The 22,556-nt window shown below is 31.5% G+C and overlaps 2 protein-coding genes across 3 annotated transcripts; both read left to right on the forward strand.

Moving 5' to 3' along the window:
- The first annotated feature begins 3,153 nt into the window (after positions 1 to 3,153).
- LOC127073328 (pentatricopeptide repeat-containing protein At4g15720) lies at positions 3,154 to 5,341 on the forward strand. The gene has a single exon (XM_051014478.1). The coding sequence runs from the start codon at positions 3,285 to 3,287 to the stop codon at positions 5,082 to 5,084; it is 1,800 nt and encodes a 599-aa protein (XP_050870435.1). The 5' UTR covers positions 3,154 to 3,284; the 3' UTR covers positions 5,085 to 5,341.
- A 4,826-nt stretch (positions 5,342 to 10,167) lies between these two features.
- LOC127073329 (sucrose nonfermenting 4-like protein) lies at positions 10,168 to 18,037 on the forward strand. Of its 2 annotated transcripts, none has more exons than XM_051014480.1 (14): positions 10,168 to 10,374; positions 10,614 to 10,870; positions 10,974 to 11,061; positions 11,384 to 11,563; positions 11,760 to 11,894; positions 12,001 to 12,060; positions 12,356 to 12,445; positions 13,033 to 13,137; positions 14,512 to 14,656; positions 14,733 to 14,906; positions 15,162 to 15,225; positions 15,352 to 15,421; positions 17,169 to 17,283; positions 17,537 to 18,037. In XM_051014480.1, the coding sequence occupies exons 2-14, from the start codon at positions 10,743 to 10,745 to the stop codon at positions 17,626 to 17,628; spliced, it is 1,446 nt and encodes a 481-aa protein (XP_050870437.1). In that variant the 5' UTR covers positions 10,168 to 10,374; positions 10,614 to 10,742; the 3' UTR covers positions 17,629 to 18,037. The 2 variants fall into 2 exon arrangements, with proteins under 2 accessions (XP_050870437.1, XP_050870438.1); XM_051014481.1 differs by lacking the exon at positions 10,168 to 10,374 and adding an exon at positions 10,389 to 10,511.
- Positions 18,038 to 22,556: the final 4,519 nt, after the last annotated feature.

The following is a 22,556-nucleotide window of genomic DNA, read 5'->3' on the forward strand; positions in this document are numbered from 1 at the left end:
CAAATCTTATTTTATACACGTCTTCAAATTGTTTTTTTAAAATTAAATTATACCAACATTTTTGCAAATGAGAAAGTGGGTACACATCCACTACACCTTTAAGTGATCAATTTATTAGTGCTCGCCGTATGTATTAATTACTTAAGATCAAATCAACTTAAAAATAACACAACTCATCAAATCTATTTTTATTTTGCCCTTGTGCACTTTCTTAAAAAACTTAGGACCATATGCTATATCTCATCATTGCAACCTCCTTGATGCTAGGTGTTGATTTGTGAATTAAAATTATTTATTCAAAAATGGTAATTTTAATGCGACGTTCATGCAAGTTTTGAGATCAAAATCATTATTTAAAGTGTGAAAGACGATATGGGAATTTGATATAAATACAAATGTTTTTAGCAAATATCTAAGAGTCGTATTTACGCAACCTCGTTGTAGTATGCCTTTATAATACATTTGCTTCAATTAGGTATTTTGAAGTTGACTCAATATAGAGAATTCTAACCTCAATTATTTATCAGAATTTTAATCCCCATTTCAGCTCAATAAGGTATCCAATTCTAACAAAACCTAATGCTTACATAATAAATCACTATCAATTGAATAAATGATAAACTATGCTAGAATTGAAACACCTAAGCATACAAATACTATGAAATTAAATACAAAAGTAAGAGAGAGAGAGAGAGAGAGAGAGAGAGAGAGAGAGAGAGAGAGAGATGGCATCAATATTTCTAGTGCTTCGGCGTTCGTCCCCGCTTTGCTTGCATGCACTCTTCAATGGTTTCCCATTGGAACCTGCATTATTCCTTTTTATTTGACAAATATTTACAATAGTTCATACAATTACCAATCCACAATACAACTGAGAAAATTAAAATCTCAGATTTGGATCTTGACTTGTATACAATGTAATGTCATAGTCTTCTATGTAATCTTTACTCGATTAACGCTTCTTGAATCTTTCAATATCACCAATCTTCTTCAAGCCTTCGTGTGTAGCAATCAATCCCTTGATCCTACTGATTCTTTGAACGAAGAATTATCCGAAGATTTAAGAAGAACTATGTCTTATCCATAGTCTTCCACACAGTCATTACTAAGACAATTTTGGAGAAAAGAACCTACTTCTTTTCAATGGAATTTGTCATCACCATTAACAACCACCTCAATCTTGCAAACAAACTGAAAATCTCAACCAAATCTTTAAGAACGATTTGTTTCAAGAACGTGTCTCCTTCAGTAAAATTCAAATCTATCGTTATCAATATCTAAATCAAATTGAAGTTAAAGATGCAAGAGTTTCGTTGCAAGAACTTTGAACTTTCAAAACAAGGGAAATTTATTTTTCACAAAATCACAATGTCGATTATGATACTCAATATGATTCGTTACATGAGAATTGATGACAAAAAGGTTTTATATGTGCTTGAGATTAATCCTTGAAAATGATTGAAAAAGTCAATTAGATTTAAATCAAGAGCATTTCATGATTTGAATCAAATGAACAAGTGAAGTGGAATAAAAGAGAAAAAATTTTTTTTACCCATTTTTTAGTTGATTCAAATCAAGAGGAAAGTATGACTCGAATTAAACACCTTGTGATTCGAATCATGTGTTAAATTTGATTCGAATCAAACACGTTGAGCTAACTGAGAAAATATGGAAAAAATGCATGATTCGAATCATGTGTAAAATGAGATTCAAATAAATAAAGGTAGAGGTGACCTAGAGTTTGATGATTCAAATCATGTGTTAAATGTGATTTTAATAAAATTGTTTTGAAAACATGATCAAATTTTTTTCCACCTAACTTGAATCAATATCATATATGGCTCTTATTCCATTGACTCATGCAATTGATTAAAAGCATCATGATCATGTTCAAACCTAACCAGTGGTTTAGGCATTGCTAAAAATGAATCTTTTCAATGCTTGATTCAGAGACGAGCAATCATGAAGGAGATTCAATAATTGAAAGTAAATCAAAGATGAAAGCGATAAGACGAGCAACAAAATAATCGTATTTGGGTGCTCCACCTAAATGTATTAGGGACATGTAACTACATCCATGTCATGGCGACATGTTCATATGCTCGCCAGAGCCCTTCTAACCAACTATATGTCGTTTACAAATTCATAAACGTATTCAATGGATATAATAATAGCTTTTTGATGGTAGCACAAGAGGATTATTAGCCTACATAAAAGGGGCATAGTTTGGCATAATGAAAATGCGCGAAAGAAGAAACATGATCGTCCTAACAACACGCGTATTCGAACCGAAATGGATACGACTGACAAAATGGTAAGATTATGTGGTACATGTCGTCAGCCCGGACACAATCATAAAAATTGTTGCAATGTTGGAGCAAGCTCCACAACATAATTATTGTATGGACTCTTGATATGTAATTTATTTTTTCTAACCATGAAATTTCATATTGTATACAACTTTCGGTTATAACAAAACAAACACAAGCACAATAGAAAACAATAACACGAAAAAAAAACACTTAATATTATAACATATTTAAGAGATTACAACCATCAAAACAATATCATATAGTCCAAACATCATAACACGAACATCACTGTCAGTTTTAACTGACTCCCAAAATCGAGTTGGTTTGCTATTCTCATTCACACTGTTGAACACCGAAACAAACCTATTAATTCTTCTAATTTTTCACCGTCTTGAATCTCTCTGTCTAACCAACAGATCAAGCTCCTCTCAAATTGCTTGAAAATCTGAGTGTTAAAAATCTGAATCTTTATCAGAGGCTTGAGAATCGAATAACAAACATAATCATATCTTTTAATAATCTTGTTAGAAATTTAAAAGAAAAAAAAAGAATGAAATGAAAAGATGTGTGGAAAATAATGGAGAATGAAGACCTATTTATAAAAAAAAACTCAATACACTGTGACATCAGAGAAGTGGTGTCTCCTCTTTAGTCAATAATGCATACGTCAGGGGATAGGCAATCTTAAGTACATGCGGCAATAGCAATGAAGCATCCACTTTAATAAAGATTCTTTTTAATTTGAAAGAGATATTTTAGTTAATAATCATGAATTTTGATTATTTTGGATATTTAAATTAAAAATGATGATTATTTAAAAAAATAATAATTGATATTGCTTTTAGAAAATATACTCTAAAAGAAAAATAACTGTAGAGTCATCCTTGTCTAACGACCACATGCAACCATTTTAGAGGCATCCTTGTCCTAACAGTCTCTGCGGATTACTAATATGAATTGGGTGGAATATACATGAAGCCCTATTTGCTAAAATCCCTCTCCTCTTCTTCTAGCTTTTCTCTTTCTCGCCTTCACCAATTCTCTTTCCATACCAGTACCAAGAGGGATTTAACCAGTGTAACCCCTACTCATTCCAGCTTTATCAAATCTGGTTTGTTAAATGACACATTTACCACCAACAATCTCATTAACTCCTATCTCAAACTTCTCAGAATCAACCATGCACACAAACTGTTCGACGAAATGCCTCACCGAAATGTTGTATCTTGGTCTTTGCTTATGGCTGGTTATGTCAGCCAGGGTCAACCCAATGTGGCACTATGCCTCTTCCATAAAATGCAAATGCAAGGAACATTGGTTATGCCGAACGAGTTCACCTTTTCAACTCTCATAAATGCATGTTCTATCCTTGCAAACCTTGAGATTGGCAGGAGAATTCACGCTCTTGTTGAGGTTTCCGGTTACCGTTCTGATCTCGTTGTGTGTTCTTCCCTTATTGATATGTACGGGAAATGCAATTGTGTTGACGAGGCACGGATGGTTTTTGACTTCATGTCTGTAAGGAATGTGGTTTCTTGGACTTCCATGATCACCACGTATTCTCAGAATGCACAAGGGCATCTTGCTCTACAGTTGTTCAGGGAGTTCAATCATTTCAGACTGGATAAACCGAATCATTTCATGTTATGCAGTGTGGTCAGCGCCTGCGCGAGCTTGGGGAGGCTAGGTTCGGGGAAGATTACTCATGGGGTTGTCATTCGTCTTGGACACGATGCGAATGATGTGGTTGCTAGTGCACTTGTGGACATGTATGCTAAATGCGGCTGTGTTAGTTATTCTGACAAAGTCTTTAGGAGAATCCCAAATCCTTCTGTGGTTCCCTATACTTCAATGATTGTGGGTGCTGCAAAGTACGGACTTGGAGCATTGTCTCTGAGACTATTTCAGGAAATGATTGATAGAAGAATAAAACCAAATGACATCACTTTTGTTGGAGTCTTACATGCTTGCAGCCACTCAGGACTTATAGATAAAGGACTTGAGCTTTGTAACTCCATGAATGAGAAACATGGGGTGATGCCAGATGCAAGGCATTATACATGTGCTGTAGATATGCTCGGTCGAGTGGGGCGTATGGACGAAGCATATCAGTTAGCAATATCAGTTCAAGTTGGAAGTGAGGATGATGATGCTTTGTTATGGGGGACACTTCTTTCAGCTAGTAGGCTTCATGGTAGAGTAGACATCGCTCTTGAAGCAAGCAATCGGGTAATAAAATCCAACCAACAAGTAGCAGCTGCATATGTTACATTGTCCAACACTTATGCATTAGCAGGAGATTGGGAAAATGCTCATAATCTCCGATCGGAAATGAAGCGTACCGGAGTTTTCAAGGAACCTGGAAGCAGTTGGATTGAGATAAAGGAATCGACTTATTTGTTCCATGCAGGAGACATATCTAAGTGTAATCAAAAGAGGGAGATACTAAACTTGCTAAGGGAATTGGAAGGGAGAATGAAAGAGAGGGGGCATGTGGGAGTGACTACAGGGTTGGTGTTTGTTGATATTGAAGAGGAAGCCAGAGAGGAAATTGTGAGTTTACACAGTGAGAAACTTGCATTGGCTTTTGGACTATTGAACACACCTAAAGGAATCACTATCAGAATAATGAAGAACTTGAGAATGTGCAGGGATTGTCATGAGGCCTTTAAGCTTATTAGTGATATTGTAGAGAGAGAATTTATTGTGAGAGATGTCAACAGATTTCATCATTTCAAAAATGGATTGTGCTCATGCGGAGATTTTTGGTAAAGATCTGCTTCAGATGTAAATTTCATTCAAGAGTAATCTAATCAATAGATTAGTTTATTTGAATAAAGAAATGAACGTGAAGTTTGGAGCAGTAGTTGGTGATTTATAGAAGAAAATAAAAAATGAAGTCCCTTTCGTATGATTGTACACTCTAATTGGGGAGATAATTAAACTAGGCTCAAACTACTAATAGGAATCAAATATACATATTTTTTAGCTTTTTTAATAAAATCTATAAAACAAAAGTAAACAAAATATATTCTTTTGTGTACCCAAAAATTATTATTTCTCCATTTTTTAGTCATATGTTTTCAACATGATTTAATTTGACTTTTCACGACTTCATTTAAAAAAGTCCCTCCTTCTAAAACAACATATCAATAAAATTACTTTTTGTTCATTATTTGATTTTGTCCACGTATCTAAATTTTCTTCATAATTAGACATTAGGCGGATATAATAAATAGTAAATTGTATAAAAATAAAGCTTAATTACATTATTTTGTCTCTCTATTTTCTGTAGCTCACATCCCTCAATTTTATAATGCATCCGTTTTGATTCCTCTTTTTTGAACTTAAAAAATGGTGATGCACATTGTATTGAATGGCATAGCATAGGATTTGATAAAGAGGAATGTTATAACTCTACTCAATAAAAAGATTGTAGGGGCACTGCAACTAAGATCCGGAGAAATTTGAAATTATTTGATGTCATAATTGATCTCTAAATTAGATTAATCAATCTCGTAAATCGAATATTGGTGATGAAAATCAAAAAACAAAAAGATTATCATGTGCTATAATTTAATTTATTATCTTTTTCTATTTCACTTAGATTTATGAAGAGTTTAAAAACCTTACCCTCTAAAGTTCATTTTGCATAAATTGTTGATAAAATTATATATGTTTGTTTTCATAAAAATAAAATAAATTGTTGATTAAAAATAGTTTGAAGTACAATAATCTCTAATTTTAAAATTTTGATAATATCAATATAATGGAGAGCAATTGATACTTTAATTTGTGTATTTTCATGTGTAGAACAATTTTTTTTTATCATTTATAAGAAAAAATAGTTAGTTTCATCTACCCTAATTAAATGGTGTGATCATATGTGTCAAAGTCAACTAGATTGACTATTTAGACCTCAAATCAATTATAATCATTTGTATACAAGCAAACAGAATCATTTACATCAATTCAAATTTATTAAATGTGCTTAGATGATAAGTGATCATCTAGGATGCGTCATCATTCTTTCAAGTCACGGAATATTCTCTAATAGTTATATCATTACATTTGTTTTAGTACTTCGGTGAATTGGTGACTGTGATTTTTCTGGAACTTTCTCTTCAAGGTCACTCTTTGGTTGCGGTTTTGCTGTTAGTATATTTTCTTCCTCCATTTTTCCTTTTTCCCCTCTTTATATTCCTTTTTCTTGGCACCTCTTGTGCTTTATATATATATATATATATATATATATATATATATATATATATATATATATATATATATATATATATATATATATATATATATATATATATATATATATATATATATATATATATATATATATATATATATATATATATATATATATATGGGTGTACATGGATAACCATTAATATGAACCAATCCATTTTTATGATTATGATTTATAAACCAAACAACTTCTCACAAAAATCAATTTAAAATTTCAAACCGGTTTCGAATTGGTTCCGAACCGGTTTAAAACCGATTTTAAATGGATTTTGATTTTAATCAAATTATTTAATTTAATTTAAAATTTATTTTTTTCAAGTTAATATTAATTTTTAAATTTAAAAACATATACAAAATTTATTAGGTTTTAAATATTTTTTCTTTTAAAATTTAAAAAACATAAAAAAAAACAATTTAAAAAAAATCAGAAAAAAAAAAAAATATATATATATATATATATATATATATATATATATATATATATATATATATATATATATATATATATAAAAGAAAATTGAAAATAATCAAATTATATTCTGAAAATGAAAAAAGTATCTTAAAAAATAAATTATTCCAAAAAATAAAAATAATTGAAAAAAATTTATTTTAAAAAAATGGAAATAAAAAATACAAAAATTTTGAAAATAAAAAATAATTTCTATTCTGAAATTGTAAAAGATTATTATTATTTTTATTTTGAAAATAAAAGTTTTTTTTATTCTAAAAATTTGAGAAAATAACCTTTTTGAAAATTAAAAAAATTATCAAAAAAAATGTATTTTTTTTAAAAATAAACTTTTTTATTGAAAAAATACAAAAATTTTTTGATAATTTTTTTTATTTAGAAGAAAATAATAATTTTATTTGAAAAAAAATATCAAATATAATTTTTTCGAATTTTTTTTTCCAAATATAATATTTTTCGTGAAAGAATAAAAATTCTGAATTTTATTTTAAAAATATTTTTTTTATGAAATTTAAAAAAATTTAAAATATAAAATTAATTTATAATGTGATAAAACCATAAAATATATAAATATATAAATTTGACGCATAGTAAAATTTGGATATCCAATAATAAAACCAATTTTTTATAATGATTAACGATTTATATTTGAATAACAAAATGGATATCCAAATTTTTACTTTAGCATTTGATTTGGTTTTTTTGGCACCCTTAACTACGATCATTCTAAATTTATAGGTATAGGAAAACACATATTTGAATGCACCCACCAATGCACCCACCACCCATTATACATTCCCTTAGAGATAGGAAAAAGAAAGAAAATGACTCTTATTGAGCAAAACAACAATTCTATTGAACCTTGATAATGAACTTTATGTTGAGCGAAATTGATTTTGATGGTTGTTTAGACCATCAACTACAAATTTAATGCCATCTTTCCCATGTTTGTTACTTTTGAACACTAGATTAATTCAAAGATATTAATTAGAGGTAAGCGTTTATGTTTCCTTTAATTCTAATTTGATGGATCTTCTTTTCTTTTGGGTGGAGGTGTCACATTGTCTTGTATATACATTAGTATATGTTTTTTTTAATGTCCTTAGTCCTATGTTTAATTTGTGAAAAAAGAAGTTAAAAGAACTAATGTTTCACAGGTTCTAAGAACTACTCTTACTAGTTTCATGCTGGTTGATTTTGGAAAATAGATTTTTAAAATCGTAACTCATGATATAATAACATTGCCTTCATTGAATAGGAAATCCATTTTAGAACTTCTTAAGAAATTAAAATGCTTCATAGTTTGTTTGCTACATGTAATTATTTAGATAGACAAACTTATGATAGAAATAAACAAACAATGACATCTCATATGCAACAAGAACTGAAATTGATTGGAACATACAAATGTTTGAAAATACATTATTATTTTAGGCTATATCAATAATATGACGACAAGATATCCAAATTAAGTATTGATCGAAAATCCAAGCTCTTAGAGTCACTTAGAAGGTTCATTATATCTATATGAGTTTATTCTTTGTTATTCAAGAAATATTTTGAAATTGGAAGCTCACTCTAAAAGAATGTTTGCAGAAAGAAGTGAACATGTTGAATGTTGCATTCTTTATCAGAATGAAGTGATAATAAGTCGTAGAAAAGATGAGTTGTCGAATTCAGAATGAAGGTATAATAAGTGAGAATGACTATAAACAAGTCCAACTTTTTTAAAAATAAAATATGACACATGTTTATATAGCTATTTTATGCATAATTTATCGTTATCATGGTGTTTGAGTCATGCTGAAATTAATGGACTATGAGTATAGAATATTTGAAACATTTAACTTGACACCCCTCAAATTAAATCTGACACCCCATATTTTTATATTATCAAAACTGCCTTCGATTAAAACTTGAATAAAATTTACGTTTGAAATTTTTGATATGTATAAAATTTCCGATAATGTATTTTAAGTTTTCAGTATACCGGAAATCTCACGATTTCCAATATATTTCAAATAATTCCGAAAATTTAGAATTTACTAGTTCATACCGGAAATTTCAATAGTGTTATTTGGATGAAAACAAATTTTGTATCCATATTAAAAATTTTAAAATTTCAAATAAATCAATTGAGATTTTGTACCGAAAATTTTGAAATTTTCGATATAATAATCAACCTTAATATTAGAAATTTTGGAATTTCCGATACAAAATTCCACAAATTTTTATTTTATGCTAAAAACATATTTTTTTGAAATTTTAAATAGTTGTTTCGAAATTTTTGATATCGCCTTAAAATTTTCAAAAAATCGCTTCAAACCTGGAAATTTTAGAAATATGTGAAGTAATTTTACAAGAACAATATTGTCTTTTCATACACATTGGAAGTGTGACAAGTTTAATTGGAGTGACACGAAGAAATCTCAAATATTTGTTTTAAGAATTTTAATTAGTTAGTTCTATAAAAATATAATAAATAGTAAAAAGATTTAAAAATTAATAATCAATGAATAAATCTAACCTATCATTAAAAATAAACTTTTTTTTATCTTAATTATTGGTGTCACTTCTGCAAAATTGAAAGAGAACTATACGAATTTTAAATAAAAGAATTTTTTTGAATAAAAAACTAAATTTTAAAATGATCGAAAATTAATCAGTATATAAAAAAATGTATTTAAATCATTTTCAAATTAGTTTATGACTTGTCTAAATAATAAATTTCTATTAGATGTTTATCATTAATCTCTAACTAATTTAAAAAAAGAACACTATTATAATTTTTTTTTAAAATTATGTTTAACGTAAATAAAATATGAGATTAAAAGTAGTGTATTGTCGGTGTAAACTTTTTTTATACCATCATCCAATAAAAATATAACGTTCTGCCATGTTATATCAATATTTTAAAATTAAAAATATGATTCGGTGGGATACACATTTCTGATTAGTCTTTTTTTTCTTCGTAAAATATTTAAAATAAATAAAACATGTGTATAATACAAAGACCAAAATGTTTAAACATTATTATTATGATCGCCAAAACAAAAATAAATCACCATCTTTACCAATATGACATTACAAGTTCACGATTCATTGACCATTTTATTGTTTTATTACTAATTTTTCTTTCATAATATCAATTTTTATTTATTTATTTCCTCAAGTGATAATAAATTTCAAGCATCTATTACAAAGTTTCGTCTTTTTTTCTTTATGCTTGGATTCTTTCATAGCTCACTCATCCTCGATTTTCTCAACCTCTTTCCATAGGGTTTCTACTTTTTCCTCAGAATTTCTTAAATTCCTCGACGTACAACCCTCGATTTGGTACGATTTTTTTTCTCGATTTAGGGTTAGGGTTTTTCTGTCGTTTACTCATTGCCCTTTCTTGCATGCAATTTTTGATGTCGATTTGCTTCCCTTGCACTGTGCAATGCCCACTGCACTAACTGATTTTGATTTTTGTTCGTAACAGAGTATCTAAAATTTATTTTTTTATTTTTATTTTTTCGGTTTAGGATTTTTGATTTGGGGTAAATTTTGAATTTCTATTTTTGGTTTTGTAGTGCATTGAATTGGCGCTGCATTTGGTTGAATTTGTTTTCTGTGAATTGAACTTGGATGAGAGGATGCTGTAAAGTTTAGTTCTTGGAAGGAAGGAATTTTCTGTAGCTATTTGAATTTTGGAATAGAAAATGTTCAGTCCGAGTATGGATTTTGCAAGGGGTGTGGGTGGTGTTGTAGCAGGGACTGTACTAGTTCCCATGCGGTTCGTGTGGCCGTATGGGGGAAGAAGTGTGTATCTCAGTGGTTCTTTCACACGGTATTTTTTTTCTTTTTCATAAATCACTACACTTTTTCTGTTTTACTATTGTGCTATTTATTTCATTTTTTTTTCTAATAAGAACTTTGAATTTTGTTTCAAGGTGGTCTGAGCTTCTGCAAATGTCACCAGTTGAAGGTTGTCCAACTGTGTTTCAAGTTATCCATAGCTTGGCCCCTGGTTATCATCAGGTTAATTTTTAGCGTTGCACTGATATTTGGTAATGATTGTGTTGTGTAGTAGTTTCATGTTCTTTCAAAACAACATTATTTTATGTATGATTGTATGATTGTATGTTTTTTTTTTATAATATTTATGATTTTGTTGAGATGTTTTGTTTTTACAATGAATGTTAATCAAGAAGTAATATACTGCTTATGTTTGATTTTGAAGTGCTCATTTATGACGTACACTAGTGGATTTAAAAACACTCCGAGCAATATTTATTATTGAAAATGTTTGGGCTTTATTTGTGGTGGCTATATACTTACTATATAGTTTTTTGAAATGCAGTACAAGTTTTTTGTTGATGGAGAATGGCGGCATGATGAACACCAACCTTATATATCCGGAGAATATGGGATAGTTAACACTGTATTATTGCCCACTGATCCTAATTTCATACCTGTTTTACCTCCCGACATAGTTTCTGGGTCTAACATGGATGTGGACAGTGAGACTTTTCGGCGTGTGGTAAGAGTTTTTCACACTCTGACCGTTGTAATTATTATTACAAACATGTCTTCTACTTGGGTGCTGGCTCATTTATCATAACCCTGGTTACTTACAATGTAATGCAGCAAATTTGTGTTCTTTGCGCTGTACTACCTTATATTTCACGTCTAAATTTGTGTACTTGTTTAATTGCATATGAAATTTCACCATCCAGGTCCGATTGACAGATGGTACATTGAGTGAATTGATGCCGAGAGTATCAGAGGTTGATATACAGACCTCACGCCAACGTATTGCTGCATACTTGTCAATGCAAACAGCTTATGAATTACTTCCTGAGTCAGGCAAGGTTTGGAACTTTTACCATTGAACCTTTGTTAAGGACTGTATCTTTTGCTATTGCCAAACCCGTCTAGAGTAACATAATTTACTGATGTGGTGATATCTTGCCACAGGTTGTTACCTTGGATGTTGATCTGCCAGTGAAGCAAGCATTTCACATACTACATGAGCAGGTATCTTGCTTTGCTCATATAGAGGACTTTTTATATATACTGAATCACTCTGCTCAAAATATGTTTGATTACTACATGTAATTTCCTTGCCTTTTAACCTTGATAAATAAGGGATGTATGATTTCTCTATGCATTTTGTTTCCTTTTATGGAACTTGAGCAGCTTTTAAGAAACGTTGTTGCACCAATGTTTATGTCGGATACTTCAGCATTTTGATTCGCATTGTCTCCGCTTGCTTATTGGCTGCTTATTTGCTGCTTTCTTATGCAATTATTTTTGAATTGCTCATTTACAGGGAATTCCCATGGCTCCTCTTTGGGATTTCTGCAAGGGACAGTTTGTTGGAGTTCTCAGCGTTTTAGATTTTATTTTAATTTTAAGAGAGGTATGTAAGTATTTTTCTATTTACTTCTTCCATTGGAAAGTTTTTTAAAGCAAAGCTCTTGCCATAATGGTTTTTGTAAATTCCAAGTGGTTCAAAGGCTAATATACTACTGATTCAAGATTTATGACAGAGACTAAGCCTGGTAAAAAAGTTACATGTTTACTGCTCGGTACAAGCTCCATCACTACATGGCTACCAAATTACAAAAATATAGGCAGAAGAATGATAACACTTGTGCAATTGATAGTGAATAAACAGATAATTAATTGACTCCATGTTTTTTTAATAAAAAAGACTGCGTGTTTTTTTTATGTAACAATATCAATTTATCATTATAACTTGTAAGCATTTCATTTATGGTTATTTGCCATTGATTATGAATAGTATGATAAGCAAATGGTATTCCACGTTCCCTAAAATAACCTTTCCTGCATTATATGTGGCCGGGTTTCAGGAATTAGTTGTTGAGAACTGATTTCAAGATTTTTCGAAAATGATATACTGCAAATTCTTATTGTATAATTCATTCATGATCCATCTTTAGTTTTTGCAAGGTTTTATAAAATTTGTTATTGTCCTTTTCTCAGCTCGGGAATCATGGGTCTAATCTGACAGAAGAAGAGCTTGAAACACATACCATATCAGCTTGGAAGGAAGGAAAATGGACTGTATTTTCAAGACGTTTCATCCATGTAAGTATTGTATATGGCCTCTGGAGGAACTGGCATGTGATTATGCTCATATATTCTACTAGCATCTTTTTGTTTGTAAAGCATATATAAATATAAACGAGGATGCTCACTATTTTGTGATGTACAATAAATAGATCGCAGAAATAACGGCGATGGTCATCATTTGACAACTTTGATTTTTGGGTAAACCACCTAGATATAGAATATAGTCCATGGTAAAAGTATAGAGTGCAGAAATATTGTGTATTGACATGAAGTGGTCTACTTATAAAGTTCATCTTGATGCTTAATCCAGATTGCATCATTGAGATAGATCTTGCTTGTGTCTTCTACTAAAAATTGGAAATGCACATGTATGCAATTAGTGGAAAAAGCAGAAATAAGAGAAAAAGTGGAGAAGATGGTAATGGATTGAAATAAAGGGAAATGATGACTGGGAAAACATTTAATTATTTAGAGATATAAATTTATCTAACCATAACTTCATATATTTTTCCCTCAAAATACTACTTCAGTTTTTCTTTTAACAAGTTATTTTTATGATTTACTTGGAACAAATATTTGAACTAGATAATGACCATTTGAAGCTGGTTAAACTTGAAGCCAAAATAAAAGAGAAACAGAATCCTTATTTTGTTATTAAGCTTTGAGTTTAAGCACAATGGAGAGACATTGGTTAGGCAAAGATTGTTTTGGTGTTTGTGCATGCACACAATAAATGCTTATCATTGTATTTATTTCAAATACGGTGAACTTTGTCTAACTTAAAATGTTCTTTGGGTAATCTTTTGCTAAGATATTAGGGAACACATGCATATGTAAATGCAAGCATTATTGTTCTTTTAAATTTAAGAATCATGCATATGATCCCATGAATTTGATAGCGCAGTGAATTAGAACTTCAAACTTCAAATGTGCTACTTATTCGATGAGAAGAGACTGTTTTCCATGTCTACTTAACTGAGGCCTTTTTCCTTATCATACAAACGTGAAAAATACTGTTATTGAAGTTAAACTCATTATACCATGTGTTGCAATGCTAAATTTCAAACATTAGATTCTTTTGCAATCCTCTTCATACCTATCTTCTATTAATTTATAAAGTAGTCAAATTGTTTGACTTTTATTACTCTTCAATCAGAAGTACCATTCTTTTCACAACTTTGCAATTATCCAACTTATTTTAATGTTGGAACTTGGATTTGAAATTGACAAAACTGTTTGGGCCGTGTGTGAAGATTTACCCAATAATCACCGTTCTCTGTATCTTACTATGGTGAATGGTGAGGTGCATCTGTTCAGTAAAATAAGTGTAATAATTATATAAAGCAGGAGGGGATATATGATTGATTGTTGATTTAACTTACTATTCAGGCAGGGCCATATGATAATTTGAAAGATATTGCTCTGAAGATTCTGCAAAATGGAATTTCAACCGTTCCTGTTATTGATTCATCTTCTGAAGATGGTTCATTTCCACAACTACTGCATCTTGCTTCACTTTCGGGGATCCTTAGATGTAAGTGTTTTATTTTTATGACAACTTTCTTTTTTCTGTTATGATCTGCTTGATTGTCACCAGATAGAATTTTCAGGCATTTGCAGGTACTTTAGGAATTGTTCTAGTTCATTGCCTATACTTCAACTTCCAATTTGTGCAATTCCTGTGGGCACATGGGTGCCCAAAATTGGGGAGTCAAATCGCCGGCATCTAGCAATGTTGAGACCAAATGCTTCTCTTACTTCAGCCCTAAACTTACTAGTTCAAGGTTTGATTCTTTTTTTTTTTTGCTACCAAATAAAATAAACATAGAGAAAGAAGATATAACTAATTATTCTATTTTATTATTAGAGTTATAAGACTGATGGTAGTGGGTGTTGTCCTCCCACCTTGAGAAGAAGTGTTGTTTTTGGGTGTGATTAAACAACATAGAAAATATAAGATGAATATGTTGACTAAATGAGAAATAAGAATCATCAGTTTTCAAATTTTAACATTGAAATTTTTGACATTTTCTTTGCAGATCAAGTAAGTTCAATACCAATAGTTGATGATAGTGACTCTTTACTGGATATATATTGCCGGAGGTTAGTTTTTATCGTTATCAATATAATTTGGGAGTTCTATAGTTCAAACATTAAATTGTCTTCACAATTCATTCTTTAGAGTGGCCCATCAAGTTTCTCATTTTTCCTCCTTTCCCTGCTTTGTAGTGATATAACAGCTTTGGCAAAGGACAGAGCTTATACACGCATTAATCTCGAGGAAATGACCGTTCATCAAGTAAGTTTGGATTTTCTTTTTTCAATTTTTTTTCCATTTCTATTGACAATTTATTTTTTTGAAATTAAACTAGAGAAAAAGAAACTAAAATGCGAACATGTTTGTTTATCTTTTACCGCCGTGTAGTTTTGTGGAGCCTATGACACTGATCACTTGAAGACGACCACCGAATTAATATATTGAAATGAATTAGTGCTTTTCTGCCCCCTACTAAATTTTCTTGGATACAAATAACAAAATTACCCAGCTTCATATATAGTATTATTATCCAGAACTATGATGCTTAAATTTAACGTTTTAATTGCCTATTGAAATTATGCAATGTTCTTTATTCTTGAAACATTCTATCCCATCTCTCAAATGATATTTGATCATGTATTTCTTTTGCATGATTATTTAATGTTTAAAAGACCTGGAATTTTATATGAAATCAGATTCCTTTCTTAAACAATAATGTTTTATTGATGCAGAGGCATATGTTTTGTTAGAACAAAATATAAGCAAAATCTAACTAACTTCACCCTATTTAGTAGTTCTATTATTCTCAAAATATCCATCAATGAAACAAGTTTATATACAAATTAAATGAAAAGAAATAGTAGTTTAGGAAATACAATTATTTTTTTGATTACATTAAGAAAATTAAATGAGTTAACCATTTTTCTTAATCTGTGTAATTAGTTGTTTTTGCTTATAATTGAGTCCGGTGAGGGAGTACATTGTATCAATAAACATGCACTTCCCAATTAAGAGTTAACTTCCCTACTGTGCTCCCTAGTCCCTACTGAATTCTGTTTATATTAAGTGATGAACTTATCCTATTAATATTATTAAAGTGCTCCTTTGTTGCATTCAACAAACCTCGGTTGCCATCAAGAGTATGGCCGAGGAACTAGAAATATACAGGCAATAATCCAGGTCAATTATGTTAGCCAGCGTGTGTCATTTTGGTGGTTAGATCCAGCCGATATGTAGATGAAAAATGAGCTCTAGCTGATGTGGATAAATTAGTAAAGGAAGAAAGGAGAAGCAACTTTTTGTTTGATTGTTGAGAAAGACTAGATGTAATGAGTTTTAGTAATTCACTTGTTTAGGATGTATAGAATATTAACTGTTTGACCCTTTTTTGCGCATGCTTGATAAGTCCAGCTTGATAAATCCCAACCCACTAGCCCACATCCTTGATGTTCATTTTGAGCAGAAGTTAAACTGGTTGTTGGACAGGAGGAGGATGAGTAATACTGTCTTTTACTGCTCGTTTTGACATTATGAATGGAATATCTAGTCGAGCATCTTACAGTCTGCACTATGAAACAAAATTACATCATTATTTCTTTTACACATGGAAAATAGACGGGTTTGCTGTATAGTAGTGGAGCCACCCATTTTGTTAATTAGAATTGCATGCCTCATCCAAGCTTACCCGTTCCTGCCTATTGTCGAGTATCCATTTAAGATTGTCACATTTCTGATGTTGGGTGTGAAAGCTTTGTTGCCGTTTTCGGTGGTTTCTGTTGACAGTTTAAACAGATTTACCTTCAATTCTTCATTTAAAAAAAAACTGCAATTTACAAAGCATATAGGTCGGATCCATCATCCATTCCAGTAATTGTTTTCTTCAAAATTTTTTTTGGTGGATGTTAATTGTGATATTACTTGAAGAAATAAACGGCTGTGTACCTTGAGCTTTTAATATTTAATGATTTAATTTGTGAATTCCAAGTATCTCTTGTTTTGTTTGTACAAGGCATTGCAGTTGGGCCAGGATGCTTTTAATCCGAATGAGTCGAGAAGTCAAAGATGTCAGATGTGTTTGCGAACTGATTCTTTGCATAAAGTGATGGATCGTTTGTCAAAACCAGGTTTTATTTTCCCTTTCTTTATGAAAGTAGCTTTATGTTTTCTTTGGGTGATTATCAATTATGTGTTAGGTGGTCAATTTATAGGTTTTGTTATTTTTCATTTTGTCATTTTCAACAATCAGTAACCTTGATTATTCATTTATCTTCAAATGCTGAATGAAAGCAACATCTTACTTGATCGTTTAGGTCCTGTTTACTTCATGAAAACTATTTCTATTTTCATTTTAACTTACTAATGAGAAGTGAAACTCAGGTGTCCGGCGGCTTGTTATTGTTGAAGCTGGGAGCAAGCGCGTAGAAGGCATCATATCACTGACCGACATATTTAAGTATTTCCTTTGTTAGTTTGGATTGGTGACTGAACAAGTCAGTTAGTGCTGCAGTGGTCACAACCTTCTGCAAATAACGCAACCATCATCGGCCCAACCACTAAAGGGGGAGAGATTTCAGAGCTTGTGCACGGTGATTTGATCGTTATTTCATTGAAATACAATTGGATCGGCCTCTTGCTTCGGTGCCTCGTTTTAAGATTTTAGGCTAGAGAAAGAGGCGGGCCTGTAAATTTGAGTTTTTATTTTTTAATTTTCCCAAATTATTTGTCTCCCCCCATTCATATTTATCTTCAAATATGTGCTCCTGATACAGATACATATTGTTATTTAAGGTACAAAGTTTAGGGGGGAAATTTATGGGAGGACAAATATTTGAAATACTATTGTATTGTTTTGTTGTTTATTAGCATCATTATTAGTTCTTTGTCGTGTTTTCTAAGATTATAAGTGTCTGGTTGGTAAATATTTTCTTCTCTTTCAGTTTTCTATTGATATTTTCTCCTAAAAAAGTGGGACATATGCTAAACTTGCAATCTTTGGATTTTACTAAAAAATGAGGTGAGTCATGGAAACGGACGAAAATGAAAGAAAACGATGTTGACTTTGTACCATTTATTGGATAGATGAAGTCTGAATAGAAAATGCAATTAAAGCTAATTTAAATATTCTCAAGGGAAAGTAACTCTAAGGATCTTTAAGTTTAAAGTCTCAGCTTTCTCTTTTATTTAAGGCAAAAATATTCTTTTTATCCCTTAACTATATTTTTGAATTTAGATTGGACCTTTAATATCTTTTCGCATCGTCCTTTAATTTTTTAATCGAATGTCTGTTTATTTAAGCTACGTAACAATTGAGTTGATAATGACACATATATTTTTGGATTCAGATTGGATCTTTAATATTTTTTAGTGTCATCTTGGTCTTTTAATTTTTTAATAGATGTATGAGTTCCTTTTGTCTGTTTTTCGTATATGAGTTCCTTTTGTCTGTTTTTCTCGAACGTCCGTTTATTTAAGCTACGTGACAATTGAGTTGATAATGATACACCATCTTTCTTATTATTAATTTGCTTCTTCATTTTTCACTATGTATCTGTTTTCTTCATTTTTCACTATGTATCTGTTTTTTACAACTAAAATAAAATTAGGACAATTTGCTTCATCGTTTTCATCTTCGTTTTTGTTTTGTTTTCGTCATCTTCGAAGCATGAAGTCCGATCAATGTTTTTCGTTTTTGAAGCAGAAGAATTCTGAAAGTTGTGAATCCGGTGTATACACACAAGTTCGCGATGTGTATCAAAATGTCATTGTGGAGACAAAGTTGTGATTCATATGACAACAATTGATAAGAAGTTTGAAAAGATTTTTTTGGGTTGTCCAAATTTTAAGGTAAACCCCAATTTCAGTTTGGTTTATGTCCAAATGTGATAAACTCGTTTTGATACATATATGAAATTTTCAGGGATCTTTGTAAAGATGATGTGATTTTTTCAATTGGTTCCATGACGATTTGGGAGATGAGAAGAGGCAATTTATGATAAATAAGTTGGATAGCATAAAAAAGAAAATTGATGATGCCAAAAAGGAGTTTGAAAAAGTCAGGGTGACAAATGAAAAATTAGGGAAAGTTGTAATGGAACTTCAAACTCAAGTGAACAAGATCTTAAAGTGGAAAAAAATATGGAATATTATGTTTCTTATAATCTTACGTGTATTGTTTTTTTAATGTACCCGTTTGTGTTGATATTTGTAAATATAGTGTTAAGAATATTTGTATATCGAATAGTCCCATATCGACTATATCATATAATTAGTTGTAATCTCTCTAGATATAATAAAGTCTTCGTAGTGTTTTTTAAAACACACAGTTTATTCAAATGTCTCTTAGTCTCTTGTATTTCAACATGGTATCAGAGTCCGGTTTAAGATCCGGTTGGCCACCTACTATGATTTCAGTTATCGGGTCACCCATCATTTAATTCCATGCTCAAGTTGTCTAGTCCTAAGTGTGTGTGTGTGTGTGTGTGTGTGTGTGTGTGTGTGTGTTAAGAGTCTCACATTGGATAATATATGACATAAACATGTGTTTATAAGTGGGATAGTCCTCACTCTATCAACCGATTTTGTAGGATTGAGTTAGGCCCAACCATATTTCTTAACATGGTATCAGAGTCTCGTTTAAGATCCGGTGGACCACCTACTATGATTTTCGTTATCGGGCTACCCACCATTTATTTCGACGCTCCAATTGTCTAGTCCTGAGCGTGAGAGTGTGTGTTAAGAGTCCCACATCGAATAATATATGGTAGCATTCCTACTTCCTCGAGTTGCATTGCCTGAGATTGTTGAGTAGCATTGCCATGAGATTGTTGAGTTGCATTGCCCCGAGATTGTTGAGTTGCATTGCCTTGAGATTGCTGAGTAACATTGCCCTAAGATTACTGATTAGCATTGCCCTGAGATTACTGAGTAACATTGCCCTAAGTTTCCTACTGTGAAACTTGAGTTGTTGGTGTAACCTTAGAAGTTAATTTGTTGTGTCCTGCTTTTTTGCACCTACTGCGCTTGACTATGAAACCTGTTCTTCTCATTCTTCTGGCAGTCCCATCAATCTCTCATCGTTCAAGATTCCTTCACTTATTTGGTCTACCAGACATCTATACTTAGGTGGCTGCACATCTAGATATGATGTCTTAACCCAAATACTTGATCTATCCACAAGGTAAATCACATGCTTGTAGACTGCCATATACACAGTTTCCTATAATACTCAGGGATATAATCATCAATCTTAAAGTTATTACTTTTCATAGATGACAATGCATGAACAAATGGAAGTCCTGTGAGATCCCATCTTCTACAAGAGCATATGTAGTCTTTCAAATTTACAGTGAATGTTTCTGCTGGGTTTTCTACATGCCTTACTTCAAACATGTGTTCATCAAACATCCTACGACATGTTTAATATATCAGTACTAACCCTAATAATCATTGTTATAAGTACCAGTAATAACCAATGTTTCATACTTGACAAGCCATAAGTTGGTGAATGTGCTTGTTTTATCAATCTTCTTTCTAATGTTAGGAAAAATCTCATTATCAGAGACATTTTGAAACCTCCTTCTATTGTTTGCCTATCTCTCCATAATGCAGGTTCTGATCTCTTCCAGCATAATGACTAATGGTTTAACCTTTGAGTCAAGAATAACATTATTAAAAGACTCTGACATGTTGTTGAGAACAACATCACACTTGTTCGTTGTCCTAAAATATGATCTACTCCAATATCTTGGTGGAGTCTTCATCATATCATAATTATTCTCCACAAAGCCCCGTTAAAAAGCATCCATCTAGACCTATGACATGTCTACATAATTTGAAGCTCTTTTTACATGCTGCATAACATATGAACAACCTTCTAAAAAAATGGTCTTTGATCCTCAACACCTTCTTGAACAAGTTCAACATTTAGCTTAACTATTGACCCTGGATTAACTCTTAACAGTTCATGACAATAGTCATAGTTTTTAGTGTAGTCCCATTAAGAAAGAACCATCAACCCTGTCCCTAGCAGCAAGTATTGCTCTGATTGTTTTAGTCTTGTTTACCCCTATATTCCACTTTGTCAATGCCTTTTCCTTGATATCCTTTACCTTTATCCCATGATTGTTTTTCAAGGAATTTTGAATTCTCTTGCTCAACCAATGTGTACTCATCATCTTCACATTGTACTCTCTACTACAATTATGTTTGTCATTTACTTTCCTTACTTTCCAAGATTCCTCATTTGGCAACTTGGCCCAATAAACCTTCCATTCACAACCATCTTTACATCTCAATCTCGCCCTTTTTTGTCATTTTTTTGAACTTCAGGTCTATACCATTTTGAACAGCACATGAGGTTATGGCTTCTTAATATCACTTTTTGAAATAAAGTATATTCCTACCTCCCATTGTGATTGGACATATCCTTCTCTAACATGAAAATTGGGTACTTATTCCTTTTAGCTCCACTACTATCATTACTCTCACAACCACTTTACAAATCTTCACTGCCATTATCACTCCCTTTAAATTCTTCTTTATCTTCTTCTCACTTTTCTTTCCCTTTTCCTTTTCCATCACTTTCATACCCATCAGAGTCATCCTCAAAAGCTACTTCAAGAGCACTATTATACTAGTAGCTGTCATCCTCACTATCATCAAAATTATACTCCGCGTGAACCTCACTAATATTGTCTGATCCCACTACAAAATTGACATCCTTCACTCCAACATTGTCTGATTCCACTCCAACATTTGTTGATTCCACTCCAACATTGACTGAGTCCACTCCAACATTGCCATCCTTCAATCCGACATTACCTTTTCCCACACCAGCATTACCATCATTCAACTTATCTATAATATCATCATACAATTTATTAAGCAACTCTTCCACCCCATCTACAATGTTATCAGGCCCCTCATCAACATTATCAATAACACAATCACAATAATCAGGCTGAGACAACGTGTGTTGAATGTAGATATCAATACTTTGGTGCACCATGTAAATATCTGTAATTTCTAAAGCACCTTTGTCATCAACAAGGGCATTCATCCCAAATATAAGTTCCTTGTAATATATTGTCTCAAAGTCCCTATAACCTAACTCCTTCAATACACCAACTAACTCAAAATAACTTCACTTATCAACATCTACTTTCTAATCATCTACTAGTCATCCTTCATACACACTTAGTTCAGGATCAATGAATTCACCACTGTGATGAGTTTTGAGTTTCGTAAATTCGTCCATTATCCCTATTCAAATAGATTTCATCAAAGCCCCAAAAAATGAAAATCCCTAAATCTAAAAAAATCTCTCAATATTGTCGTAATTCAGTTACGAAAACATGGAAATAATATTGACCTGTATCCGAAACTTCGTCTTCAATCC

This window comes from Lathyrus oleraceus, chromosome 4, assembly GCF_024323335.1.
Source record: "Lathyrus oleraceus cultivar Zhongwan6 chromosome 4, CAAS_Psat_ZW6_1.0, whole genome shotgun sequence".
NCBI lineage: Eukaryota > Viridiplantae > Streptophyta > Magnoliopsida > Fabales > Fabaceae > Lathyrus > Lathyrus oleraceus.

Coding starts and splice junctions, on each gene's coding strand:
- LOC127073329 (XM_051014480.1), top strand. CDS start 10,743: ATGTTCAGTCCGAGTATGGATTTTGCAAGGGGTGTGGGTGGTGTTGTA. Junction 12,061..12,355: donor TTCACATACTACATGAGCAG/GTATCTTGCTTT, acceptor GCTCATTTACAG/GGAATTCCCATGGCTCCTCT. Junction 14,657..14,732: donor ACTTTCGGGGATCCTTAGAT/GTAAGTGTTTTA, acceptor TAGAATTTTCAG/GCATTTGCAGGTACTTTAGG.
- LOC127073328 (XM_051014478.1), top strand. CDS start 3,285: ATGAAGCCCTATTTGCTAAAATCCCTCTCCTCTTCTTCTAGCTTTTCT.